Raw genomic sequence first — 23,168 nt, forward strand, 5'->3', positions numbered from 1 at the left:
TACCGAAGGAAGGCAAGGGAGAGGGGTAGGGGAAGGCTCAGCGACCATGCTCGGCGTGAGACGCCTGAAGCGTGGAGGATGGGACGGAGGAGGAGCGGAACGCGGAGAAAGGGGAGAGCGGAGGAAAACCACTCACGCCAATGGGTAACAGGGAAAAGGTGAGAAGGAAGGGAGTAGGAGCGGGAGCCAATGGGTGGGAGAGGCGGAGAAAGGGGGAGGGGCAGAAGCCAATGGGAAGCGGGCCTGGAGCGGGGACGCGGCCCCGCGCGCTCGCGCGCCCCCTCCCTCCGGCGCGGCAGCTCGCGCCTCTCTCGGCTCCCGGGAGACGAGGGCAGGGGCGGGGCCGAACCGGGATCGCGGCTCGGGAGGCGTCTGGAGGTGAGCGCCGCGGGGCGGGGGAATTCTGGGGCGGGCGGCGCGGGCACGCACTCACGCGCGCCCCCGTGCTGCCCGCGCCGCCCCCGGCCGGGTGTGTGTGGCTTCGCTCGCTCGCTCGGCCGCGCGCGCGCGCGCGTGCGTGCGTTCCGGCGGTGCGCGCCGGGAGAGATGCTGAGGTAAAGTTCGGGAGAGAGAGAGGGAGAGATCCGTCAGCGCGAGGAGCCCGAGTGGCCGCCATTACTGAGCCCAGCGCGACGGCGGGCGCGGGGGAAGGGGGGAGGGTCGGGGCTGCCGCTGCCGGCGGGCGGGCGGGTGACCGGGCAGCGCGAGCCGCGGGGCTCGGGCTTTCGGGGCGTGTGTGTCGGCGAGGGCGCGGGGAGCGCGCCGGCCGCGAGAGGCGAGCCGAGAGTGGAGGAGGCGGCGGCGGCGGGAGCGCTCCCCAGGAATGTCGCTGCCGCCGCCACCGCCGCGGCCGCTGCCGTTGAGGAGGCGACGGAGGAGACCGGCGTTGTTAGGTAGGACCTCGGAGAGCCGGCTGCGCGGGGCCTGCCTCTCCCCTCCCGCCGGGGACCCTCGGTCGCCGCCGCCGCCGCCGCCGGTTGTAACCAGTTGAAGGGGCTGGGGCTGGGCGGCTGGGTCCTCGCAGGCCGGGCCGCGGGGATACGGTCGGCTGAAGGGCAGAGAGGCCGGAGAGGGGGCCGCTTTCTCCACAGGTGACCGGGCCGGGGGCGGCGGAGGCCTGCTGGTCGCCGAGCTCGTGCCGGCCCCGCCAGGCGTCCTCTCCCCGCGCCGCCACCTTCACTTGTCCGGGGCTTGGAGGGTTGCGCGGGGAAGGAAGGTGGCGGGGTCGGCCGGCCGGCTGGGCTGCTGCTGCCGCTAACGAGTTCCACCTGGAAGGGGGAGCGCGGTGGGCGCGGATCCGCAGACCCAGGACCGCGGCTTGCAAACTTAACCGCCTTTCCGGGGGATCGGCCCTTTCACTTTTTTCTTATCTCCTCGGCTCCTCCCTAGGTTCGCCAGCACGTTCCCAGCTGCTAAAGCTTCGGGGTAAGGGAGTGAGAAGTTGCACTGCGCAACCCAAACACGGGACTCCTTCCTGTCGTTTGACTGCTCCCAGGGTTGGGGCTTGGATCCCGAGTTTTTGCTGGAATAACCTCTAAAAATTTCCCTCGGTTCCCAAGCAAAGAAAAGTATCGGGGTGGGGGTGGGGAGCAGCTCGGGAGCGCGCGTGCACTTATCCACACATAAATACACTCCCTCACACCCTCCCTCTCCAGCGCTATTGGAAATGCAAGTGAGGTGCAAGCTCTGGAGAAGCTGAGGCTGCAGGGAGCTAGAAAGTAAGGACAAACTATTAGAACGACTAATAAAATTCCGAGAAAGTTGGAGGGGAGAAGTTCGTACTTTTACCATATGATGGGAATCCAGTTTGGGCCAGTGCTGAGTAAATAACAAGGAAAATATACTAAATCAAAACCAAGATAGTGAGATGAGTGGACTTTCTCAGCCATCTAACCTTATATGTCATCAGCTTATTTTTTCTTTGAGGAAGGTAGAAACCAAGGACATTTTAAAAACTGGTCAAGTAATGAAACATTTTTTTCTCTGTTTACTAGTGTTTGTGCATGTTGCCTTCGGCAGGTGTGTGAGGTGGGGATTGCCCTTTTTACTTAAATTCAAAACCAATATCCAATTTGAACAGGATATTAGGGATTGTTTACCAGCTTTGAGGAGATCCCTTACTTCATGGAAGAGTTCTCTCAATCTCCATCTAAGACAGTTCTTCCGGCAACCATTACATCCAGATGTGACTATTCCGGAAAAATACTTTGGTATAAATATAGACTTCACCAGAATGTTTGGAAATATTTTACTGTCAGTTCCAGTTTATTTGGATGCTACTCCTTTTCAGTATTTTTACATACTAAAACTAGTAGTTTAAAGTAACCTGCAGCTTCCAGAAAAATGTTGCTTTAATTTTAAATTTCTCATTTTGTGCCTTTTAAAAAATCCTTTGTAATTGACCTATATTTTACCTGTCTATAGAATGTAGAGCAGAGGAAGAAAGTCATAACTGTGGGTCACAAAAGCCTGATAAGGCATTGGGGAGGTTTATAGAAATTGTGGATTTAAAGGTGAGGTGTATGTGCTTATTAAAGAACCATAGCTATTGATCTGATTGGTTCAAAGCAGAATCCAACAGTATAGACAATTAGTTAACTATTGATTTGGCTGTCTTCTTTGGCTACATTCTTTAACTCAAATCAGCATGCCTTATTTTAGCGCATTGGTAATGGGCTTGGTTACATGTGGATAGAAAACGCTGTCACAGAATTGTGCTTATTGGTTTTTTTATCTTTGTCCATTTAAACTGTATAGGTGATTAGATTTTTTTTTTTTTTCTTCTCATGGTGCTGGACATTGAAACAGGATGTTGCTTGGTGCTCTACCTCCAAGCTACATCTCCAGTCTCTTTCAAAATTGATTCAGTGTCTTAATATTGCAATTCTCTTACATGGTATTTACATTGACTATTTTTGTCCCATCTCTCCTCTTTTTTAAAAAGGCAGATTTAACACATTTTTTGGTGATAAAAATTTTTCACCTTGAAGGTTAAGGCTTTATATGAAATAAAATGCTGTATTTGCCTTTCAGAGGGTATTGGAAGTTATGGCTTAACTTTTGAATAATAGTTTTATATATATATATACACACACACACAGAGAGAGAGAGAGAGAGAGAGAGAGAGAGAGAGAGAGAGAGAGAGAGAGAGAGGCACACACTCTGCTGTTGTAGAATTGAACCAGGCCCTTGAACATACTAGGCAATCATTTTTACTTTACCAACATCCTCAGTTGTTGAAGAAAACAGTTTCATGAATACTGTACTAAACTTTCCTACAATTTATTTGGATACATAGTTTTTTCTTTGCAAATCAAGAAAGCACTGTGGTTAATTGAAGAAGTAGTCTATAGTGTTATTTCATGTTTGGAATAATCATTAAGTACAAGAAAGAAATGTGTCTAAAAGAATACTGAAGAAAGTTTAGTAAAGTCATATATTTTTCATTTGACAATTTCTGTAATGAGCCATTTAAGTGCAAGGTTTTGTTGATTTTATCAAACTAGGGGGAAATGTTTGTGTGTGTTGGGTTGGTGTACAATACTTATCTAGCATGTATATAGTACAGGGCCCTTGTTACATTTCCTAGTACTGCAAACAAACTAGAATGGAACATTAGAATTAAAACAAAAGTCAGACATAAGAATTTAAAATACATCCTTTAACTGAGTTTCAAGCTCTGCTCCTTAGGTCCCTGGAGTCTTCCCCTAGATGCCATGAGACTTCCTTTGATAACTCACCCTCCCAAAACCAAGGCAGTTTTTGTTTTTTTACCTATGGAAGTCTGCACTAAGAAGTGTTAAAGTCTCTGATGTATTGTTCATTATATTTATTTAGCACTTAATAACATACTGTGGAGATAAAGAGATGGATTAGAGAGTAGAAAGTAGTTCAGACTTAAGTTTGAGAGGTAGTAACTTTAGAGGACTAAGTAGATAAAGGTGCTGTGAGGTCCAGGAAAGAGAACAGAGCTGACCTGTGTGCACGGGCTCGATTGCTCGCTTCCTCCCCCCCCCCACCCCATTTGTTTTTTTGTTTTTTTTGTTTTTTATAACCCCTAGTGTTCTGTAAGCAATCTCCATGAGTCTGTGCTATAAAATAGTAACTTTTCATCTGACCCTTAGAATTAGAGCTATTACTTAGGAAAAGTTAGGTGTAACTTTTATTTCAGGGTTAAAATATGACTTAAGAGTCATCACTTAAGTTTTTCTCAAGCTTTTTTATCATGCAGAGTTAATTGCTAACATTGGTTTTACTTTTTTCCCTTAACCTCTGATTAATCTTTTTATCCTTAGCAGATTTATTTTTATTGAATATCTAGGCACTTTGAGCAATACAAGAAAGTGTGTATTAACTATAGCCTTAACTCCTATCAGAGCTTATAGTTGTTTGTTTGTTTTAAAATTGAGGTGCCCCACCTCCAACATGTGTGCCTGTATATACACACATGTGCATGTGGGTGCTCTTGGAGGCCAGAAGAGGGCATCAGCTCTCCTGGAGCTAGAATGGTGGTGCACTTACTAACTGTTGAGCCATGTCTCCATCCTCCAGAGCTTATAGTTTTGGGGTGGGGTGGGGAGAATTTGAGATGTGGAACAATGTAAAAATAGTTAAATGTGAGGCTAATACAGAGCAGGTTAATTTGGCTACAGGATAGTACTTTACTGATTTAAAATTTGTTATAAAGGGCTGGAGATTGGACTCTGCAGTAAGATTGTTGGCTACTCTTCTTAAGGATCCAGATTCTACTCCAAGCACCCATACTGTGGCTAAAGACTATCAGTAACTCCAGTTCCAGGGGAACCTAATGACCTTTTATGGGCTTAATGGGCATTGAATTCACGGAGCACACAGACATAATATACAGGCAAAGTACTTGTACACATTAAGTAAAACAAAACAAAATCCATATAATGTGGTATAAAGAAATTTCTATAATAGAGGTACTTTTTGAAAGTAGTTAAGATAGTGAGGAGGAAAAAACAAAAGATGTTGAAGTAGTAATGTTTAGGGACCAAAAGTATGTGGGAACGTGTAAGCCAGATTGGCAAGAGAGAAGAAATGCAAGGTAAAAGTTTAAGAGCATCAGTTAGTACTTTATGAGTAAGTTGAAATATTAATACAAATGCAAGGGTAATAAAGAGATCATGGAGAAATAAAAACTGTCTATTCTCACTGTATTTGACATTGAACAGCCCTGAGAGTTGGACTATAGTTCTTAGCTTCTGGTTTGGTATAGTTTGTCCATTTTCTTGTTGAGTATGCCCTTTTACTGATGAAAAATTCTGTGCTTATTATTTGTATGTTTTCCTTTTCAAAGCCAAGGTAACACTTTTTAAGTGTTGGCCATTTAAGGCACTGGTGTATAGGATTCTTCAGATATTTTTAGGAATACCTAGTGGTCTTAAATTTTTCTGACCTTTTTGTTCTTGTTACTCATCTTGTCTTTACCTCATTTTATTACCAAGTTTCCTGTCTTGGAGATAACACTACAGACTCAGGTGATATCACCATCTGTTGCTAAAACTGATTAGCTTTTCATTGAGAAACATTGACTCATTTATTTCATATTAGACATATGTGCCACTAAGTTCTCTGTCTAGCATTGTTCTTTTCAGTTTTGATGGTTCAGGTGCTTAGCATACAGTAGCTATTCATTTTTGTAGGCTTTGTATCCCATCACATTGTCTTGTATTCTACTTTTAGACTCTTCTGTTTCCTTTTACAAGCTCTACCTCCTGTTTGTTCTTTTATAGGATATATTTTAAATCTAGGCATATTCCTCTACTTTCCAATATGGTTGCTGTGCTCAATTCACTCTTCATTAATCATACATCTGGAATGGCTTCTCTTTGAAAACCAAACCCTATCAAATCTTTTTTGTTCACAAAACTCTTCATCTGAGGACTAGAGAAGTGGCACAGTGGAGAAGAGAAAGCACTAGCTACTCCTGGGTTTGATTCACAGCATACACATGGCTGATTTTACTCAACCTGACACCCACTTTGGGCTTCCACAGACACCAGGTATATGTGTGGTGCACATATATACATGTAAGCAAAATAAAAACACATAGCATACAAAATAAAAATCATCTAAAATTTGTAAACTGTGGCCTTTGTCTGACCATTTATTTCTCTGTAATACCCTTTTATATTACAAAATAACTGTCAAAGCTATCAGAATAATATTTTAAAATATATGAACACAATATGAAATGCAAATACCCGTGTGTCTAAATGACATTGTAATATATCAAGATCATTTTATTCTTAAGTCAAGTAATATGACAGACACTAGATGGTATGTGCAACCCATTATAGAAAAAAGTTTTCCAAACCTTGATCTAGTAGAGCATATTTGAATTCATAACTGCATTTTTAAACTCCATGATACATATCACATTGCTTCTATCTTTTTAGAGCTATAAAGAGGAGTGGTAGTATGGAGTTTTTGTTTGTTTTAAAGACAAATCTGGTATATACCAGGCTGGCTTCCAAGTTGCTGTTTAGCCAAAGGTGACCTTGAATTTCTGATCCTCCTACCTTTGCCTTGTGTGATTGTGTTGTGATAACAGGCACAAATCATGGTGCTTGTTTATTTTTTAGACTTACTAAGGCAGGCTCTTTTCGTACAGGCTGATCCAGAACTTAATATATAGACAAGACTGGATGTGCCTTCTCCCTTATCTTCCCAGATGATGGAGTCGTAGGCATGAGTTACCTTGACCAGCAAGGTTTGTGTGTGTGTGTGTGTGTGTGTGTGTGTATCTATAGTGTGAAAAATGTTTCTTAGCCTCTTGACACCCCTTTTTAAATGTCCAGTGTTTTAAAACTCTATACTTCTTCCTGTTGCTGCTATTCTCATCTTTAAAAAGAAAATTATGGAACTAGGACCACTGAGATGGCTCAGTGTTTATAAATATGTTTGCTGTCAAGCCTGATGACCTGAGTTATCATGGTGTAAAGAGAATTGACTCCTGCAAGTTTTCCTCTCATCTATAGACACACCTGTACATATGCCCACACACATACAAAATGAATATGTTTAAAACATTGGAAAACCTAGGTTACAATCATTTAATGAAAATCATGGGTCCTTTTCTGTGTAGCACTACAAATAAAGAAAGCAATTAAAAGTATTCTCTTCTCCTATTTCTTAGTTTTTCAAAGAGGGTGAGCATACATATTCATAATACTGTCTTCAGTGAACTTCCTTATAGTACCTTTGGACCTTCCTTATAGTGCCTTTAGATTTTCTAAGTCTCTGGCATAAGGTTAAGCAGGTAGTGGCTAAACATAGATACAGGTCGTTCTCTTAAGTTGATAGAAATGAGATGGCCTTTGATACTTTTATTTCCACTGAATAAGGAAATAGACTAGTATAAATTTGGGATAGCTTTCTCATAAAGGCATAGGGGAAAAAGCATGTTGATGAGTGAAAGATCGATGAAAGTTAGATTAAGTAGTAAGGTCTGCCATTACTCTGCTTGGGAATAGTCTAGCTGGTTTAAAAATGCCTTTCATCAATAAAATCCCCTCCCAGCAAATTTGAAATATCAAAAGATAGAAATGGATAAAAGAATTACTTTTATTGAATAGTGTTAGGAAGCCCAGAGTTCCTGCTTGGATCCCTCACTATCTACCTCCTAGAAGTACTTTACTGTTTATCAGTCTGTAGTGTTATGTAAGTGATCAAACTATAGGGTTTAGGAAGATGCTGGACATTTTAGATTAGAGTATTCTCATTAGACTTCATAGGTTTATAGCAGTGTGTAGATTTCTATTAATTATGCCAACAAATGTGGCATCAGGATTATATAATGGTTTTAGAGCTCTGTATACTGAGCCTGGGGATTGATTCATTTATTAATTGCTAAATATTATTTTACTCCCCGTTTCTATAAGGTAATCTGGGAACTAGGAGATTGGGTAAAAACAGAAAATTCTAAAACTTTCAGTTTAGTCACTACATAATTGTTAAAAAAATTTTAAAAGATTCTCTCTATAACTTGACTATAATTTAATCTAAAGACAAATTCATAAAATTGATTTCTTATAGTATACTATAATTTCTTTATAATATAAACTTATGATTTATATTACATCTAAAGATTGTGTTTTTGTGGCAGAAATCTTGGTTCAGTGGTAAAATTTTAAAAATCAAAATGGCATGATTGATTTTCATTATTACATTGTTGAATTACTTAGCTACCTTACATATGCTATAATGTTACCTGGTTTTGCTTATGACATTGATAAGTTTGTCATCAAGAATTAGCAACATTAACAGGAAAAATATTTCAGGTTTACACTAATTTTTTAGTATGAAGTTTTTTCCTTATGTTATTCTGGAAAAGTTCACTTTAGCTTATTGAATATAGAATGATCTTTGTGTTAGGTCTGTCTTTGGAAATGTTTGGTTACATGGGATATTTAAGATTGAGCAAGTAATTATAAAGTTATTTCTGTATAATCAGGTCTTAGAAATATAATTTCATAATAAATACTGTGGCTTGTAAAAAGATACTTAAAGTCAGTTATTTTAGGACTATATTATTTTTAGATTTTTAAATTTATTTTTAATTTTATGTGTATCTGTGCTTTGCCTGCATGTTTGTATGTGCATCATATGCATGCATTGCTGTGGAGACCAGAAGAGGATGTTGGAACTCCTAGAACTGGAGTGTTAGATGGTTGTAAGCTGCCATGTGGGTACTGGGAGTGGAACTTAAGTCCCCTTAAGAGCAGCAAATATTCTTAACTGCTGAATCATCTTTCTAGTCCCTTTGTCTCTCTTTTAAAAATTAGTTTTAACATTTATAAATAAAAATATATGCTTATTCTGGCCATATACATTATTATGAATCATAATTTACTTTGATTCAAATACCTTCATTTTTAGAAAAGTTTTCAGCTTAATATTAAGACTTATAAATCTGTTTTGTGGAGTACTGTTAGGCTTGTTATATTAGTGTGATGGATATAGATTTGTGCCCTTTTTGGCTCTTAAATCTGGAGTGAAATGGGAGAGAGGTAGAGTTAATGACATACAATACTTATGTTAGTTATGCACTAGTTTTGGGAATACTGGAGAAAGTACAAAGAAGGAATGTATTAAGCATATTGTGTGCCTCACTGTGACTGAAACAGAATGAGAATTTGGGAAAGTAGCTCAGAGATGTATGAGAACATTGTAGTATACAGGAATTAGAGTGGTAGGACATTAAAGATTTGGCTTTTCCTTTTAAAAGTACTGGAAAGTTTTTAACAGAAGAATGGCTAGCTCTAGTTTATATTTTAGCAAGATCCTGGCTGTTCTGATATCAAAAGACCAGAGAAAGGGAATAGTAATTATGCAAGGAAATGAAGTTAAAATCATTTACCAAACATGATGGTGAATAGAATCCGGGTTTTAGTAGTAAAGATGGGCAGGAACTGGTAAGTTTTGTGTGTGTGTGTGTGTGTGTGTGTTTGTGTGTGTGTGTGTGTGTGCGCACGCGCACATTTAAGGGTAGAGATATTAAGGACAAAGCAAAACTATAAAGGCATAAATATTTTTTTAAAAAAAATCATACTTTTTATAAATAGATGCAACAATTTTATGAAAGGGGACAAAAGTTTTATTAAAGATTAGCGTTTATAGATTTATGTTTGTTAACTGACAGTAGTTCTGTGTATATGAGATATAATGTGGCATTTTAGCACGTGTGATAAGTGGTTGGATTGGAGAAATTGGCATATCTTTTGATATCAGAACAGCCCATGCAGTTTGTCTCTTAGTCTCAGGCCAAGTCCACTATGCACCTAACTACCACTGTCCCTTGTAGTCATTCTGTGGTCCTTGCATTTTCAGTATGCTAGACTGTCAACTTGTAACAGGCTGTATCTTCACCAATGACCTTTCCTGGCCTCAGGCAGTGTCAAGCCACAGCTTCTGTATATGATTCTTTTGGTACTAGGGTTTCTACTGCAACTGAGATGTAACCTTGACCAGTACCCTCTCCTGGCCTCTCTTCAGGGATCTTTGATGTTGCCATACAGTGCCAAGACTCAACTGCTCTCTGTAACCTCTTCATGCCTTCAGAACCACACCATATGGGAGTCTTACATACTGCCAAGTTCTGCTTTCAGCTTCAGATTTAGGCTTCACCCCTCACCCCTAGCTATGTGCTGGCTCTGCGAACTGCTTCCCCGATTTCACCTCAGTGATGCTCCTCTCTTACAAATTGCTAATTTTTCAGCCTCAGCCTACCAACATTGGTTGTCTTACTTAAAGCAACAATTTTAGGTTAGTTACATAGATTCTTAAAGTGTTACAGGAATAGTCTTTGAGAGACTGAAGTCTAAGTATTGAAACTGAGTCCTCTGAAACATCACAAGCCAGGCATTCAACCTGCAGTTTTATCCACATATCTTCCAAGCTTCAACAACAGTTTGTTAAACTCTAAGCATTCTACCTTTTTTAGCCAAAAGCTCCCAAATGAGCCACAGTCTTCTGCCAAAACAACATGGTCAGGCTCATTCTAAGTTTCGTTCTCTGTTACTGTGATAAAACATTGACTAAAACAAACTTGAGGAGGAAAGGGTTTGTTTGGTGTATAGTTACAGTTCATCATTGAGGGAAGTCAGCACAGGAACCATGAAGGAAAGTGCCATAGTGGGTTATTTTCCCTGGCTTGGCTTAGCTACCTTATATAGTTCATGCCCACCTGCCCGGGAATGGCGCTGCCCACTGTAGGTAAGGCACTCCTTCTTTCCAAGTGTGTCAAGTAAACAACCAAAATTAGCCATTACACCTCTCTACTAGTTACTTTAAAATATTTGTTTTCAATTCTGATTAGTCTGCAGTGATTTAGAACATTAGAAGTTATCTCTACTGTCCAACTGTACTTCAGTACCCATTGTCCATCCACTCTTCATTATTCAGTCCCTTCACACTTTACCCAGGCTCTAGTCAATAGCATTCTAGTCTCTAAAAATATTTTAGGTTAAATTGAATTCCTAAGATTTTTTTTTCATTTTTCTAGGTTTCTTGTGTAGCTTTTTAATTTGTAGAAAGTCACTGCATGTTATTAAACTTTATTTAAAAGACAATGCAGAGTATGAATGGCCTAGTAAATTTTTAGAAAACTTAGTTCTAGGAAATGGTTTTATTTTTAAAAAGAGTTCTAGGAAAGTTTCACACAAATATCTATAGTATCAATTTCTATAAAGTTAAATATAATATCATTATTTTCTATAAAGTTAATTGGCACTCTTGACATAACTTTCTTGTTATAAACCCTAAGCTTCTAAGATGAGTTTAAAGAAATGTGAGAGCCCTCACTGCGAGCTATTAAAAGCAGCACTATGAGTGAGTATGTAAAATTGATCCAAACCATGTAATTTCATGCAGGCCATTACCACTACTACTACCACCATTACTATTTCTTGCTTTCATCATAAGTAAAATAAATTGGCTCAATGTTAGGAGAGTAAGTTACTGTGTATGAAAGTAAAATTTCACAAGAAAGGAGCTATATGCATAATTGTCCTAGTAACATATTAGTGCTGATCATAATTGAAAGAGAATTTCAAATTGAATTTAAATAACATGTACATAGTAGAAAAGCAGGCTTCCAATTATTAATTTATTAGAGGTTTTTGTTCTTGCCCTTAAAAAAAATACCAAAATTGCTTTGATTAATTAATTAAATCAAGTTGTCTACCACTAAGCTGCATTCACTAGCCCAAGTCTAAACTCTTAGAAAGTCATAGTGTCCAGCGTTAGATTTATGAGTTACATTGTATTTGGATAAACATATATAATAGATATTACTAAAGATGTGAGTATTTTGGTGGAGATCAGGGTTTAGTTGAAAGTTTTCAATAGTATTAACAACTCCTTCCCTTTACCTCTCATCCTTTTCTATTCTGCTGTCTCAATTTTGGGAGGATCATATCTAGTAAATTTCACATGAGTGTTGAAACTTACCAAAAACAAACAACCAAACAAAAACTCCTAAAATAAAAATCCTGGGGAAATACACTTTGAGGAATTCTGTTATCTAAAGTCAGTTATTTTATGCTTTTTACAGCATGAGGCTGGAGATTACAGCTGTTTTAGAGTACTTGCTTAGAGCATGCTAGCACTAGGGCCCTTGATTCTACCCTTGACACAGTATAAAACAAAATAGAGTAAAAGCTGTAAGTTAGTTGATAAAGCAGTGCATTTTAGTTATCCTTTATTTACAAAGTCTTAAGGCAAGAAAATTAAAGGAGTAGGAAAGATTAGTTATTTTTCTCAAATCCGTAAGAAGGAGTAATTAGAAGCAGAACCCTCATTTGGTTACTAGAGGCTTTAGGAATTCATTTTAATGCTTGTGAGCCATTAGATTTATAGCAGTTACTGTTAGATTTACCTTAAAATTTGAGGCCATGTGCATTTATAAAAGTAAATTATAAGTTGTTTATATGATTTCTTTATATATATGCAACATTATTAGAATTATTAGTTTACGTAAACTTTGTTATTAACATTTTTACTTTGTGTATTTCCACATGTGTAACTCATGTAAGTTTTTCGTTTTTTTTCCCCTTTCTAGGAAGATGATCCATATGATCTCGAAGAAGACCTTTCTTTGGCAATGAGGGAACTACAAAGAACCAAATATAATTCTGAAATTCAGGATCTGTATTTTGAGATGGTTTTATTTTCAGAATGAAAAGTATATATGGTTATCTTTATGAATGTAAAGACATGAGAAAAGAGTTATGATGGCAAAAAACAAAGAGCCTCGACCCCCATCTTATACTGTCAGTGTAGTTGGACTCTCTGGGACTGAAAAAGACAAAGGAAACTGTGGAGTTGGAAAATCTTGTTTGTGCAATAGATTTGTACGTTCAAAAGCAGATGAATATTATCCAGAGCATACTTCTGTGCTTAGCACCATTGACTTTGGAGGCCGAGTAGTAAACAATGATCACTTTTTATACTGGGGTGACATAACACAAAATGGTGAAGATGGTGTAGAATGCAAAATTCATGTCATTGAACAAACAGAGTTCATTGATGACCAGACTTTCTTGCCTCATCGAAGTACAAATTTGCAACCATATATAAAACGTGCAGCTGCCTCAAAATTGCAGTCAGCAGAAAAACTAATGTACATTTGTACTGATCAGCTAGGCTTGGAGCAAGACTTTGAACAGAAGCAAATGCCTGAAGGGAAACTCAATGTAGATGGATTTTTATTGTGTATTGATGTGAGTCAAGGATGTAATAGGAAGTTTGATGATCAACTTAAATTTGTGAATAACCTTTTTGTCCAGCTATCAAAATCCAAAAAGCCTGTGATAATAGCAGCAACTAAATGTGATGAATGTGTGGACCATTACCTTAGAGAAGTTCAAGCCTTTGCCTCAAACAAAAAGAACCTTCTAGTAGTGGAAACATCAGCACGATTTAATGTCAACATTGAGACATGTTTCACTGCTTTGGTACAAATGTTGGATAAAACTCGTGGCAAACCTAAAATTATTCCCTATCTGGATGCTTATAAAACACAGAGACAACTTGTTGTCACAGCAACAGACAAGTTTGAAAAACTTGTACAGACTGTGAGAGATTATCATGCAACTTGGAAAACTGTTAGTAATAAATTAAAAAATCATCCTGATTATGAAGAATATATCAACTTAGAGGGAACAAGAAAGGCCAGAAATACATTCTCAAAGCATATAGAGCAACTCAAACAGGAACATATAAGAAAAAGGAGAGAAGAATATATAAGTACCTTACCAAGGGCTTTTAATACTCTCTTGCCAGATCTAGAAGAGATTGAACATTTGAATTGGTTGGAAGCTTTGAAGTTAATGGAAAAGAGAGCAGATTTCCAGTTATGTTTTGTGGTGCTAGAAAAAACACCTTGGGATGAAACTGACCATATAGACAAAATTAATGATAGACGGATCCCATTCGACCTTCTGAGCACTTTAGAAGCAGAAAAAGTCTATCAAAACCATGTACAACATCTGATATCAGAGAAAAGAAGAATAGAAATGAAGGAGAAATTCAAGAAGACTTTAGAAAAAATTCAGTTCATTTCACCGGGGCAGCCATGGGAGGAAGTTATGTGTTTTGTCATGGAGGATGAAGCATTCAAATATATCACTGAGGCTGATAGCAAAGAAGTATATGGTAGACATCAGCGAGAGATAGTAGAAAAAGCCAAAGAAGAGTTTCAGGAAATGCTTTTTGAACATTCTGAACTTTTTTATGATTTAGATCTTAATGCAACACCAAGTTCTGATAAAATGAGTGAAATTCATACAGTTCTAAGTGAAGAACCTAGATATAAAGCTTTACAGAAACTTGCACCTGATAGAGAATCTCTTCTACTTAAGCATATAGGATTTGTTTATCATCCCACTAAAGAAACATGCCTCAGTGGCCAATATTGTACAGACATTAAAGTGGAAAATTTACTTGCCACTAGTCTATTAGAGATGGATCATAACCGCGTACGCTTGTATCATGATAGTACCAATATAGACAAAGTTAATCTTTTCATTTTAGGGAAAGATGGCCTTGCCCAGGAACTAGCAAATGAGATAAGGACTCAATCCACTGATGATGAGTATGCCTTAGATGGAAAAATTTATGAACTTGATCTTCGGCCTGTTGATGCCAAATCGCCTTACATTTTGAGTCAGCTATGGACTGCAGCCTTTAAACCACATGGGTGCTTCTGTGTATTCAATTCCATCGAGTCACTGAGTTTTATTGGAGAATTTATTGGAAAAATAAGAACCGAAGCATCTCAGATCAGAAAAGATAAATATATGACTAATCTTCCATTTACATTAATTCTTGCTAATCAGAGGGATTCCATTAGTAAAAATCTACCAATTCTCAGGCACCAGGGTCAGCAGTTGGCCAACAAATTGCAGTGTCCTTTTGTAGACGTACCTACTGGTACATATCCTCGTAAATTTAATGAATCACAAATAAAGCAAGCTCTAAGAGGAGTATTGGAATCAGTTAAACACAATTTAGATGTGGTGAGCCCAGTTCCTATCAATAAGGATGTGTCAGAAGCTGACTTGAGAATTGTCATGTGTGCCATGTGTGGCGATCCATTTAGTGTGGATCTTATTCTTTCACCTTTCCTTGACTCTCATTCTTGCAGTGCTGCTCAAGCTGGACAGAATAATTCTTTAATGCTTGACAAAATTATTGGTGAAAAAAGGAGGCGAATACAGATCACAATATTGTCATACCACTCCTCAATTGGAGTAAGAAAAGATGAACTGGTTCATGGGTATATATTAGTTTATTCTGCAAAAAGGAAAGCATCAATGGGAATGCTTCGTGCATTTCTATCAGAAGTTCAAGATACTATTCCTGTACAACTGGTGGCAGTTACCGACAGTCAAGCTGATTTCTTTGAAAATGAGGCTATCAAGGAGTTAATGACTGAAGGAGAACACATTGCAACTGAGATAACTGCTAAATTTACAGCATTATATTCTTTATCTCAGTATCATAGGCAAACTGAGGTTTTCACTTTGTTTTTCAGTGATGTTCTAGAGAAAAAAAATATGATAGAAAATTCCTATTTGTCTGATAATACAAGGGAATCCACTCATCAGAGTGAAGATGTTTTTCTACCGTCTCCAAGAGACTGTTTTCCCTATAACAACTACCCTGATTCAGATGATGACACAGAAGCACCACCTCCTTATAGTCCAATTGGAGATGATGTACAGTTGCTTCCAACACCTAGTGATCGTTCCAGATACAGGTTAGATTTGGAAGGAAACGAATATCCTGTTCATAGCACTCCAAATTGTCACGATCATGAACGTAACCATAAAGTGCCTCCACCTATTAAACCTAAACCAGTTGTACCTAAAACAAATGTGAAAAAACTGGATCCAAACCTTTTAAAAACAATTGAAGCTGGTATTGGTAAAAATCCAAGAAAACAGACTTCCCGGGTGCCTTTGGCACATCCTGAAGATATGGATTCTTCAGATAACTATGCGGAACCCCTTGACACAATTTTCAAGCAGAAGGGCTATTCTGATGAGATTTATGTTGTCCCAGATGATAGTCAGAATCGAATTATTAAAATTCGAAACTCATTTGTAAATAACACTCAAGGAGATGAAGAAAATGGGTTTTCTGATAGGACCTCAAAAGGTCATGGGGAACGTAGGCCTTCAAAATACAAATATAAATCTAAAACCTTGTTTAGTAAAGCCAAGTCATACTACAGAAGAACACACTCAGATGCAAGTGATGATGAGGCTTTCACTACTTCTAAAACAAAAAGAAAAGGAAGGCATCGTGGAAGTGAAGAAGATCCACTACTGTCTCCTGTTGAAACTTGGAAAGGTGGTATTGATAATCCTGCAATCACATCTGACCAGGAGGTAGATGATAAGAAGATAAAGAAGAAAACCCACAAAGTAAAGGAAGATAAAAAGGTAAGTTTATATTTACATTTATAAAAGTTCTTCTCCCTTTTGCTTTAAAAGGAAAAAATATATATTTAAATAATGAGTTTTGATGTTAATAACTTAAAAAATCACTAAATTTGGTATCTCTTTTAATTTTTAAAATTCTAAAATATTTGGTAGGGACAGATTTGTTTTTGTTGTTTTAGTGCATTTTATTTCTTGATGCTTTACTTGGAGTAGAAGGCTGAATTTATATTCTTCAGCATGAAAATTATGAATGGAGGTTTATTTTGTCCTTTACATTTTCAATAACTTTATCTAATGGTATCAGATTTGTATTAAAGTTGTATTTAATGCTTTCTACATCTTTTTTCACAGTAGTATTTAGGAACTTCTATTACTGTTTGACTTGATTACACATAAGCCTTCATCAAGGATTTTATGGTTATTCAGATAATATTCAGTATATATTTATTCCAGTGTATTGAATGTTACATCAGTTAAATTTTATGGTTTTAATAAATTATTGTGAAGTTCCTACAACTGAGTGGTATTTATCAGAACCAATTAAAAATAATGATATTTTGAATAACTGTATTCTAGTTAGATTTTCAGTGTGTAGTAAACTGCCCATTATAACTTGGATAGTCATTTTAAAAATTTAAGCTATGGTATTTATTTTCCTAATTCTGTAGCCAAAACATTTAAACTGTTTTTTCATCTAGCCCAGACATGTAACATATACTCTTATGACCTCATACTAACAGTAAATATCTCTGGCATCTTACACATACAATCTTTTTATCATTAGTCCTGTCTACAGTTCTTTTTTTTTTTTTTTTTTTTGGTTTTTCGAGACAGGGTTTCTCTGTGTAGCCCTGGCTGTCCTGGCACTCACTTTGTAGACCAGGCTGGCCTCGAACTCAGAAATCCGCCTGCCTCTGCCTCCCGAGTGCTGGGATTAAAGGCGTGCGCCACCACACCCGGCCTGTCTACAGTTCTAAGGTGGGTTTTTTGTTTGTTAGTTTGGGGTTTGCTTTTGAAATAAGGTCTTGTGTCCCTCAGATTAGTCTTGAACTGTGTACTCAAGGCTGGCTTTGAGCTACTGTATATACTTCCTGAAATCACAGGCGAATACCCCAGTACTCAGCTATGTGTTAATACATTTTATCACTGCCAAAGCTTTTTTTCTGCTAATTTGCATAGACCAATTGAGCATCCTTAATTTGAAAATCAAAATCTAAAATGCTCTAAAACCTGAAACTTTTGGGTCCCATCATGATATTACCCATGGAATAATTTTATATCTGACTGTACCTAATAGATATTATGAAAACTAGAAATACTCACAAAATTACCTTTAGACTATTTATAAGTTATATGTGACACATAAATGAATTTGATGTTTAGCCTTGAATCTCATCCTCAAGATAAACTCATTTTATATATGCAGACATCACAAAATGAAAAAAATAGAGATATGAAAAACTCCCAGATTCAAGCATTTTAAATAATTAATACTCAACTTTTTTGTTCAGACTTTCATAAATGTGAAGCATCTATAACAGTAGTTCTCAACTTTCCTAATGCTACAACCCTTTAATATAGTTTCTCATGTTTTGGTGACTCCCCCCAACCATAAAATTATTTTGTTGCTACTTCATAACTGTAGTTTTGCTGTTGTTATGAATTATAAATGTCTGATATGCAGGATATCTCTGTGTGACCCCTGTGAAAGGATCACTGGGCCCCTGAAGGAGTTGCAACCCTTAGATTGAGAACTACTAGTTTATAGTCTTTCTATTTCAGTATTGCCTTTATTTATGTGTTTATTTTTCTGTTTTGGTTCACAAATCTTGTTTTGCTATCTTGAGAGGGAGGAAGGGAGGAAAATGGGTCACTCTCTTTTGTTTTTGAGACTGGGTCTCTCAACTGAACATGGAGCTCACCAATTGACTAGGCTGGTTAGCCAGTGAGCTTCAGAGACTATAGATACTATAATGGCCAGCTTTTATGTGGGTGTTGGTCAGAATTCAAGTCTCTGGGCTTATGCAATAGGCATTTTACCAACTGGTCCAACTCTCCATTCTCTAGTATAATTTCTACTTAGATAGTAGTTTCGGGAATAGTAAAAAGTTCCTGTACTCCAGGAACAATCAAATTTTCTGGTTGTTTATATCTCGTCTTGCTTGAACATGAAGTATGGCTATGTTTGTTTGCTTATTTAAGTATTTAGAGGTTAAACTGAAGGTACTGGAATCTTGGCTGTTAAGTGCTTCATCATGTACTCTCTATGTAAAATTATCTCTAATAACAGTGGTATTTTAGTTTTTTTGTTTTCCATCTGGCAAAATGATTAAAACTGGCTGGTTTTCCATGATTTTCATTTTGCTGCCTTTTTGTTAGCACAGTGAATGAGTCGTTTTCCTATGAAAGTTTGTTTTAGGCATATTTATTCTTACAGATATGTTTGTAATCACCAGATTCAAAAGGCCTGTATTTTAGTGATTCAGTGTTATTTCTTCAGGTTTTTATAGTAGCATTCTCGCTTCTGAGCACAGGGTAAGAATATACCAAATATATATTCTGGAGTTTTAAATATGGTCTTTTATACCAACTGAATAGTCATACAACTCCTTGGATTGGATGTTACTTTCATAAGTTTCACCTACTATCACTCACCTATGTGGTGATTTAACTCCAGTTATTTCTTAGATTGTAAGTCCTCTTGTTTCTTTTGGATCTCAAATCTGAATGTGTTCAAGAGTTGAAAGCATGTCATAATTGAAATGGTATAGGATTTTCATTCTTTTGTTTTAATTAATTGTATGTAAGGTAATAGTTCTGTTTATAATCACTAGCATCTTAGATGCATAGAATAAGAGTACTTTGCCTTTAATTTTTGTCATTTGCTAATTACCTCTATTTGCTGTCAGCATTGTTTTTACTCAACACTGGTGGTGAATTAGCTTTAAGTTACACTTTTTTTACTCCTTCTGTTTAAGTCACATTCTCAGCCATCTTCAGAGTTCTTTTCAGAAATGTGTTAGACTTTCATGTAACATTGCTTTGATTATTAGGGCCATGGTTTATGTATTTAGAGTCTTAAAAACATTTAAGAAATTATTTTATTGAAGTTTTTATGTTTATAAAGTTTGGAGTTATATAAGTGGTTCTAGATTGTGGTTTTCAAACGATATAGGTTGTGCATTTTCAGACAAGACCAGGTATTATCAGTGTGGTATTCTGTAGACCTAGGCTTCCCTGGTTTGAATCCAAGCTCAAATGTTTACGATTCAACCTCTGCATGTTCATCTAGGAAAACAGCCATCATACCTAGCAGTGCTATGAGAGAAAAAGGAATATTTATTTAGAACAGTATCTAGAATACGTTGTTTGTTAGAGAGGGATACTGGAGTCCAAATAAACATTTTTTTTTTTAAGTGAGCATAGAGGGAAAGGATCACCAGAGAGTACCATTCACAAAACTTAAAGAGAAGTAAATCACTGGTTTTATTTTAGGTGTGTTTTAAGGAAAAAAAATCATTTAGATGGAGAAAATTTTATCAAACTGGCTATATAATGTGAAAGATGATAGTAGAAATTGTCCTAATAATTATTAGGTACTGAAATATTAATATTGCATTTATATGGGGTTTTACTGAACTGTAGAGCTAGTTTGGAGTTAAGCAGAGCCAGTGTACCATAGGATTACAAAATTATCTTCGAACTGTTTACAAGATGTATGTGAAACATAAATTAATTTGATATTTAGCTTTGAGTCTCCCCTTTAAGATAACTTTTACCTATGCAGCTACTACAAAACGAGAAAGAGAATTGAGATATTAAACATACTTGGCTCCAAGCATTTTAAATAAGGAATACTCAAGGTATTTGGAGTGTGTTATAATTCATGTTACAGTTAGGGAAGAGATTTGGATCATATAGATTAGGTAAGAGAAATATATAAACATACAGTTATAAAGTTATAAAGTGGTCCAGTTTCATATTACTCCTTAATTTTATAATCAGACAAGGAAGGTATAAGAAAGGAATAATACATACCTGTTTTATTCATGAGAATTTATTTAAAATTCTTAATTATCAGGCCCACAGACACTTCACTATAAACTTGAATTTTGTATTGAGACAGTGTCTTGTTAGCTAAGGCTAGTTCTGAATTCTTGGTCCTCTAACCTCCACCTCCTAAGTATTGGAAGTTAAAGGCATGTCTCACTCTGCCTGGCTAGCTTTCACATGAGAGATTTGAGACCTGTTTGTGAGCAAAAAAAAAAAAAAAAAAAAATTCAAAAGAAAATCTTAGGGGCTGGAGATTTAACCCCTGGAAAATCTTAACCGCTGGTTCAGCAGTTAAGAGCACTGACTCGAGTTCAAATTCCAGCAACCACATGGTGGCCCACAACCATCTGTAATGAGATCTGATGCCCTCTTCTGGGGTGCCTGAAGACAGCTACAGTGTACTTACATATATACATTTTAGCCTATTGGGTTTATATTGCATATATATAAGATGGCTTACTATTAAAAATTTGGTATCTGTAGTTAACTATAGATTAAGTTCAAGAAGAAAAAGTAGTATTATGGTAGTGGTACATAGAGGGAGAAAATGCTTGATAAAATTTCATTCATAGAGAGGCTACTAATTTAGGAATAGATGAGAACTTTAACTTGGAAACATATATGCTTTAGAATATAGCTAAGTCTTAGGTGTAGAAATAAATGCCTTTAGAACCTCAAAAATCTTTATTAAAATGCTTGCTTAAAATAAGTACTGTTGGACTTCACAGGTTCAAGCCAATGGGGCCCCAACACTGAGAGGGTGAAATAGACAAGATTTCACTTTTAACCAAGAAACTATTTGCAACTGATCATGTGTCACTTAATATGTCAACCATACTCAAGGGCAGATCTCATGCCCAGAATTAGTTAGCTAACACAAAACAAACTCCATGATTCTTGTCTGTTTGCTTGAGCTTTCTGTCTTGTTGGGTTTTTTTGTTTTGATTATCAATAAAGAGAACACAGGAAATTGAGTAGTTAAGGAGGTTAGAAAGGATATAGTAAGAGAGGGGGAAACATCACAATATACTGTTTGAAAAAAAATTTAATAAAAAAGTACTATTGATACTTGTATAAATCTCGGTCTCAAGGGCAGAAGCTACAGTTTCCAGATTCTTGTTCCTCTTTATAATGAACTTTACAGCGATACATGGATAGTTAAAGAAAGCAAATAGTTCTCAGGGAAGTATGACATATTCCACCTGATCTGGCACCCAAAGGACAAAAAGAAAAAAAGGGCCAAAAGTGACTTGTTCTGGGTCATGAACATAGTACTTGCCCGTCTCATGTTCCTGTAATGTGGGCTTTTCAGAGCATGCTCCCATGATTGGTTAAACATGGGGTAGACTAAGAATTGCCAGTCTTTCACTGTCTACCACTTGCTTTTCATGCTATTTTTTTTTTTTTTTTTGGTTTTTCGAGACAGGGTTTCTCTGTATAGCCCTGACTGTTCTGGAACTCACTTTGTAGACCAGGCTGGCCTCGAACTCAGATTCTGGAATCTCCTTCTCATTTTAGCAGCTTCCATTTTCACTTAATTTAAAATTTTCTTTTTTAGATGCCTTTTAGTGTATGTCAGTCAACCTCTTAACCGAAGGATGTATCTCTTCTTAGTTTTTGTTTTGATTTTTGATGGGGCTGGGGATTGAATTTACTGTAGGACTTCACTTAACAAAACATTTAAATTGTTTGAAAGTTTCTTTTTAAAAACTTTTTAGCCTATTTTGGGGGAATGCTTATTGCTTAAAATAGCAGTTGATAAAAAGGTATCAATTACTTAACCATTATTTGGAGTTCTACTCTTTAGAGATTTTGAGAGTTACCTTTGTGTGGAAAATACGTTTAGGAAAATGAGGAAGTGGTTTTTGGGTTTTTTTTTTTTTTTGGATTTTTCCATCAGTCTTTCAACTAACATCAGTCTAGTCAGAGGACTAGAGACACACTACTGAACTTGTATCTGAGCTTTTATCCTAAGAGCACTGAATAATTTCTAAAGGATGAAAACTACAGTATCTACTATGGGAAAGACTGATGCCATATTTGCAATTCATATCCTTGGCTTAACAGTGTATTGTACTATGATCAGTTGAATTCAGTATAAATGAATGACCTTATCTTCGTCGTAGTGAAAAAATATATAAACAGAAGAATCTGTTTAGTAATTATAGTTTATTTTGGAAGAGGATACTAATTTTATTCAATTAGGTTTTTTAATTTAATCTTTCTTTCTTTCTTTATTTACACTCCAGATTTTATTCCCCCTGCTCTGTCCACCCTCCAACTGCTTCACATCCCATACTTCCCTCCCATCCACCCCCATTCCCCCACCCCTGTCTCCTTGAGGATGTTCCCAACACCCACCCAAACAGACCTCTAAACTCCCTGGGGCCTTCAGTCTCTTAAAGGTGAGGTGCGTCTTCTCTAAATGAACCCAAGCCCTGCAGTCCTCTGCTGTATATGTGTTGGGGGCCTCATATCAGCTGGTGTATGCTGCCTGGTTGGTGATCCAGTGTTTGAGAGATCTCGGGGTCCAGGTTAATTGAGACTGCTGGTCCTCCTACATAGTCACCCTCCTTCTCAGCTTCTTCCAGCTTTTCCCTAATTCAACCACAGGGGTCAGCAGCTTCTGTCCATTGGTTG

The 23,168-nt window shown here is 37.5% G+C and overlaps 1 protein-coding gene across 4 annotated transcripts in view; it reads left to right on the plus strand.

Moving 5' to 3' along the window:
• Nucleotides 1-356: 356 nt before the first annotated feature.
• The window catches only part of Arhgap5 (Rho GTPase activating protein 5), a 72,226-nt gene continuing 49,414 nt past the window's right edge, over nt 357-23,168 (plus strand). For 2 of the 4 annotated variants that reach the window (XM_021178860.3, XM_021178862.3), the window contains exons 1-2: nt 677-893; nt 12,587-16,475. In XM_021178860.3, the coding sequence (XP_021034519.1) occupies nt 12,756-16,475 (3,720 nt within the window). In that variant the 5' untranslated portion in view covers nt 677-893; nt 12,587-12,755. Of the gene's footprint in view, nt 379-460; nt 555-676; nt 894-12,586; nt 16,476-23,168 lie in introns of those variants that run through there. The other 2 variants (XM_029484965.2, XM_021178861.3) reach the window with 2 other exon arrangements.

The sequence above is a fragment of the Mus caroli genome, unplaced genomic scaffold, assembly GCF_978045245.1.
Source record: "Mus caroli unplaced genomic scaffold, Mus_caroli_1 scaffold_14, whole genome shotgun sequence".
Classification (NCBI taxonomy): Eukaryota; Metazoa; Chordata; class Mammalia; order Rodentia; family Muridae; genus Mus; species Mus caroli.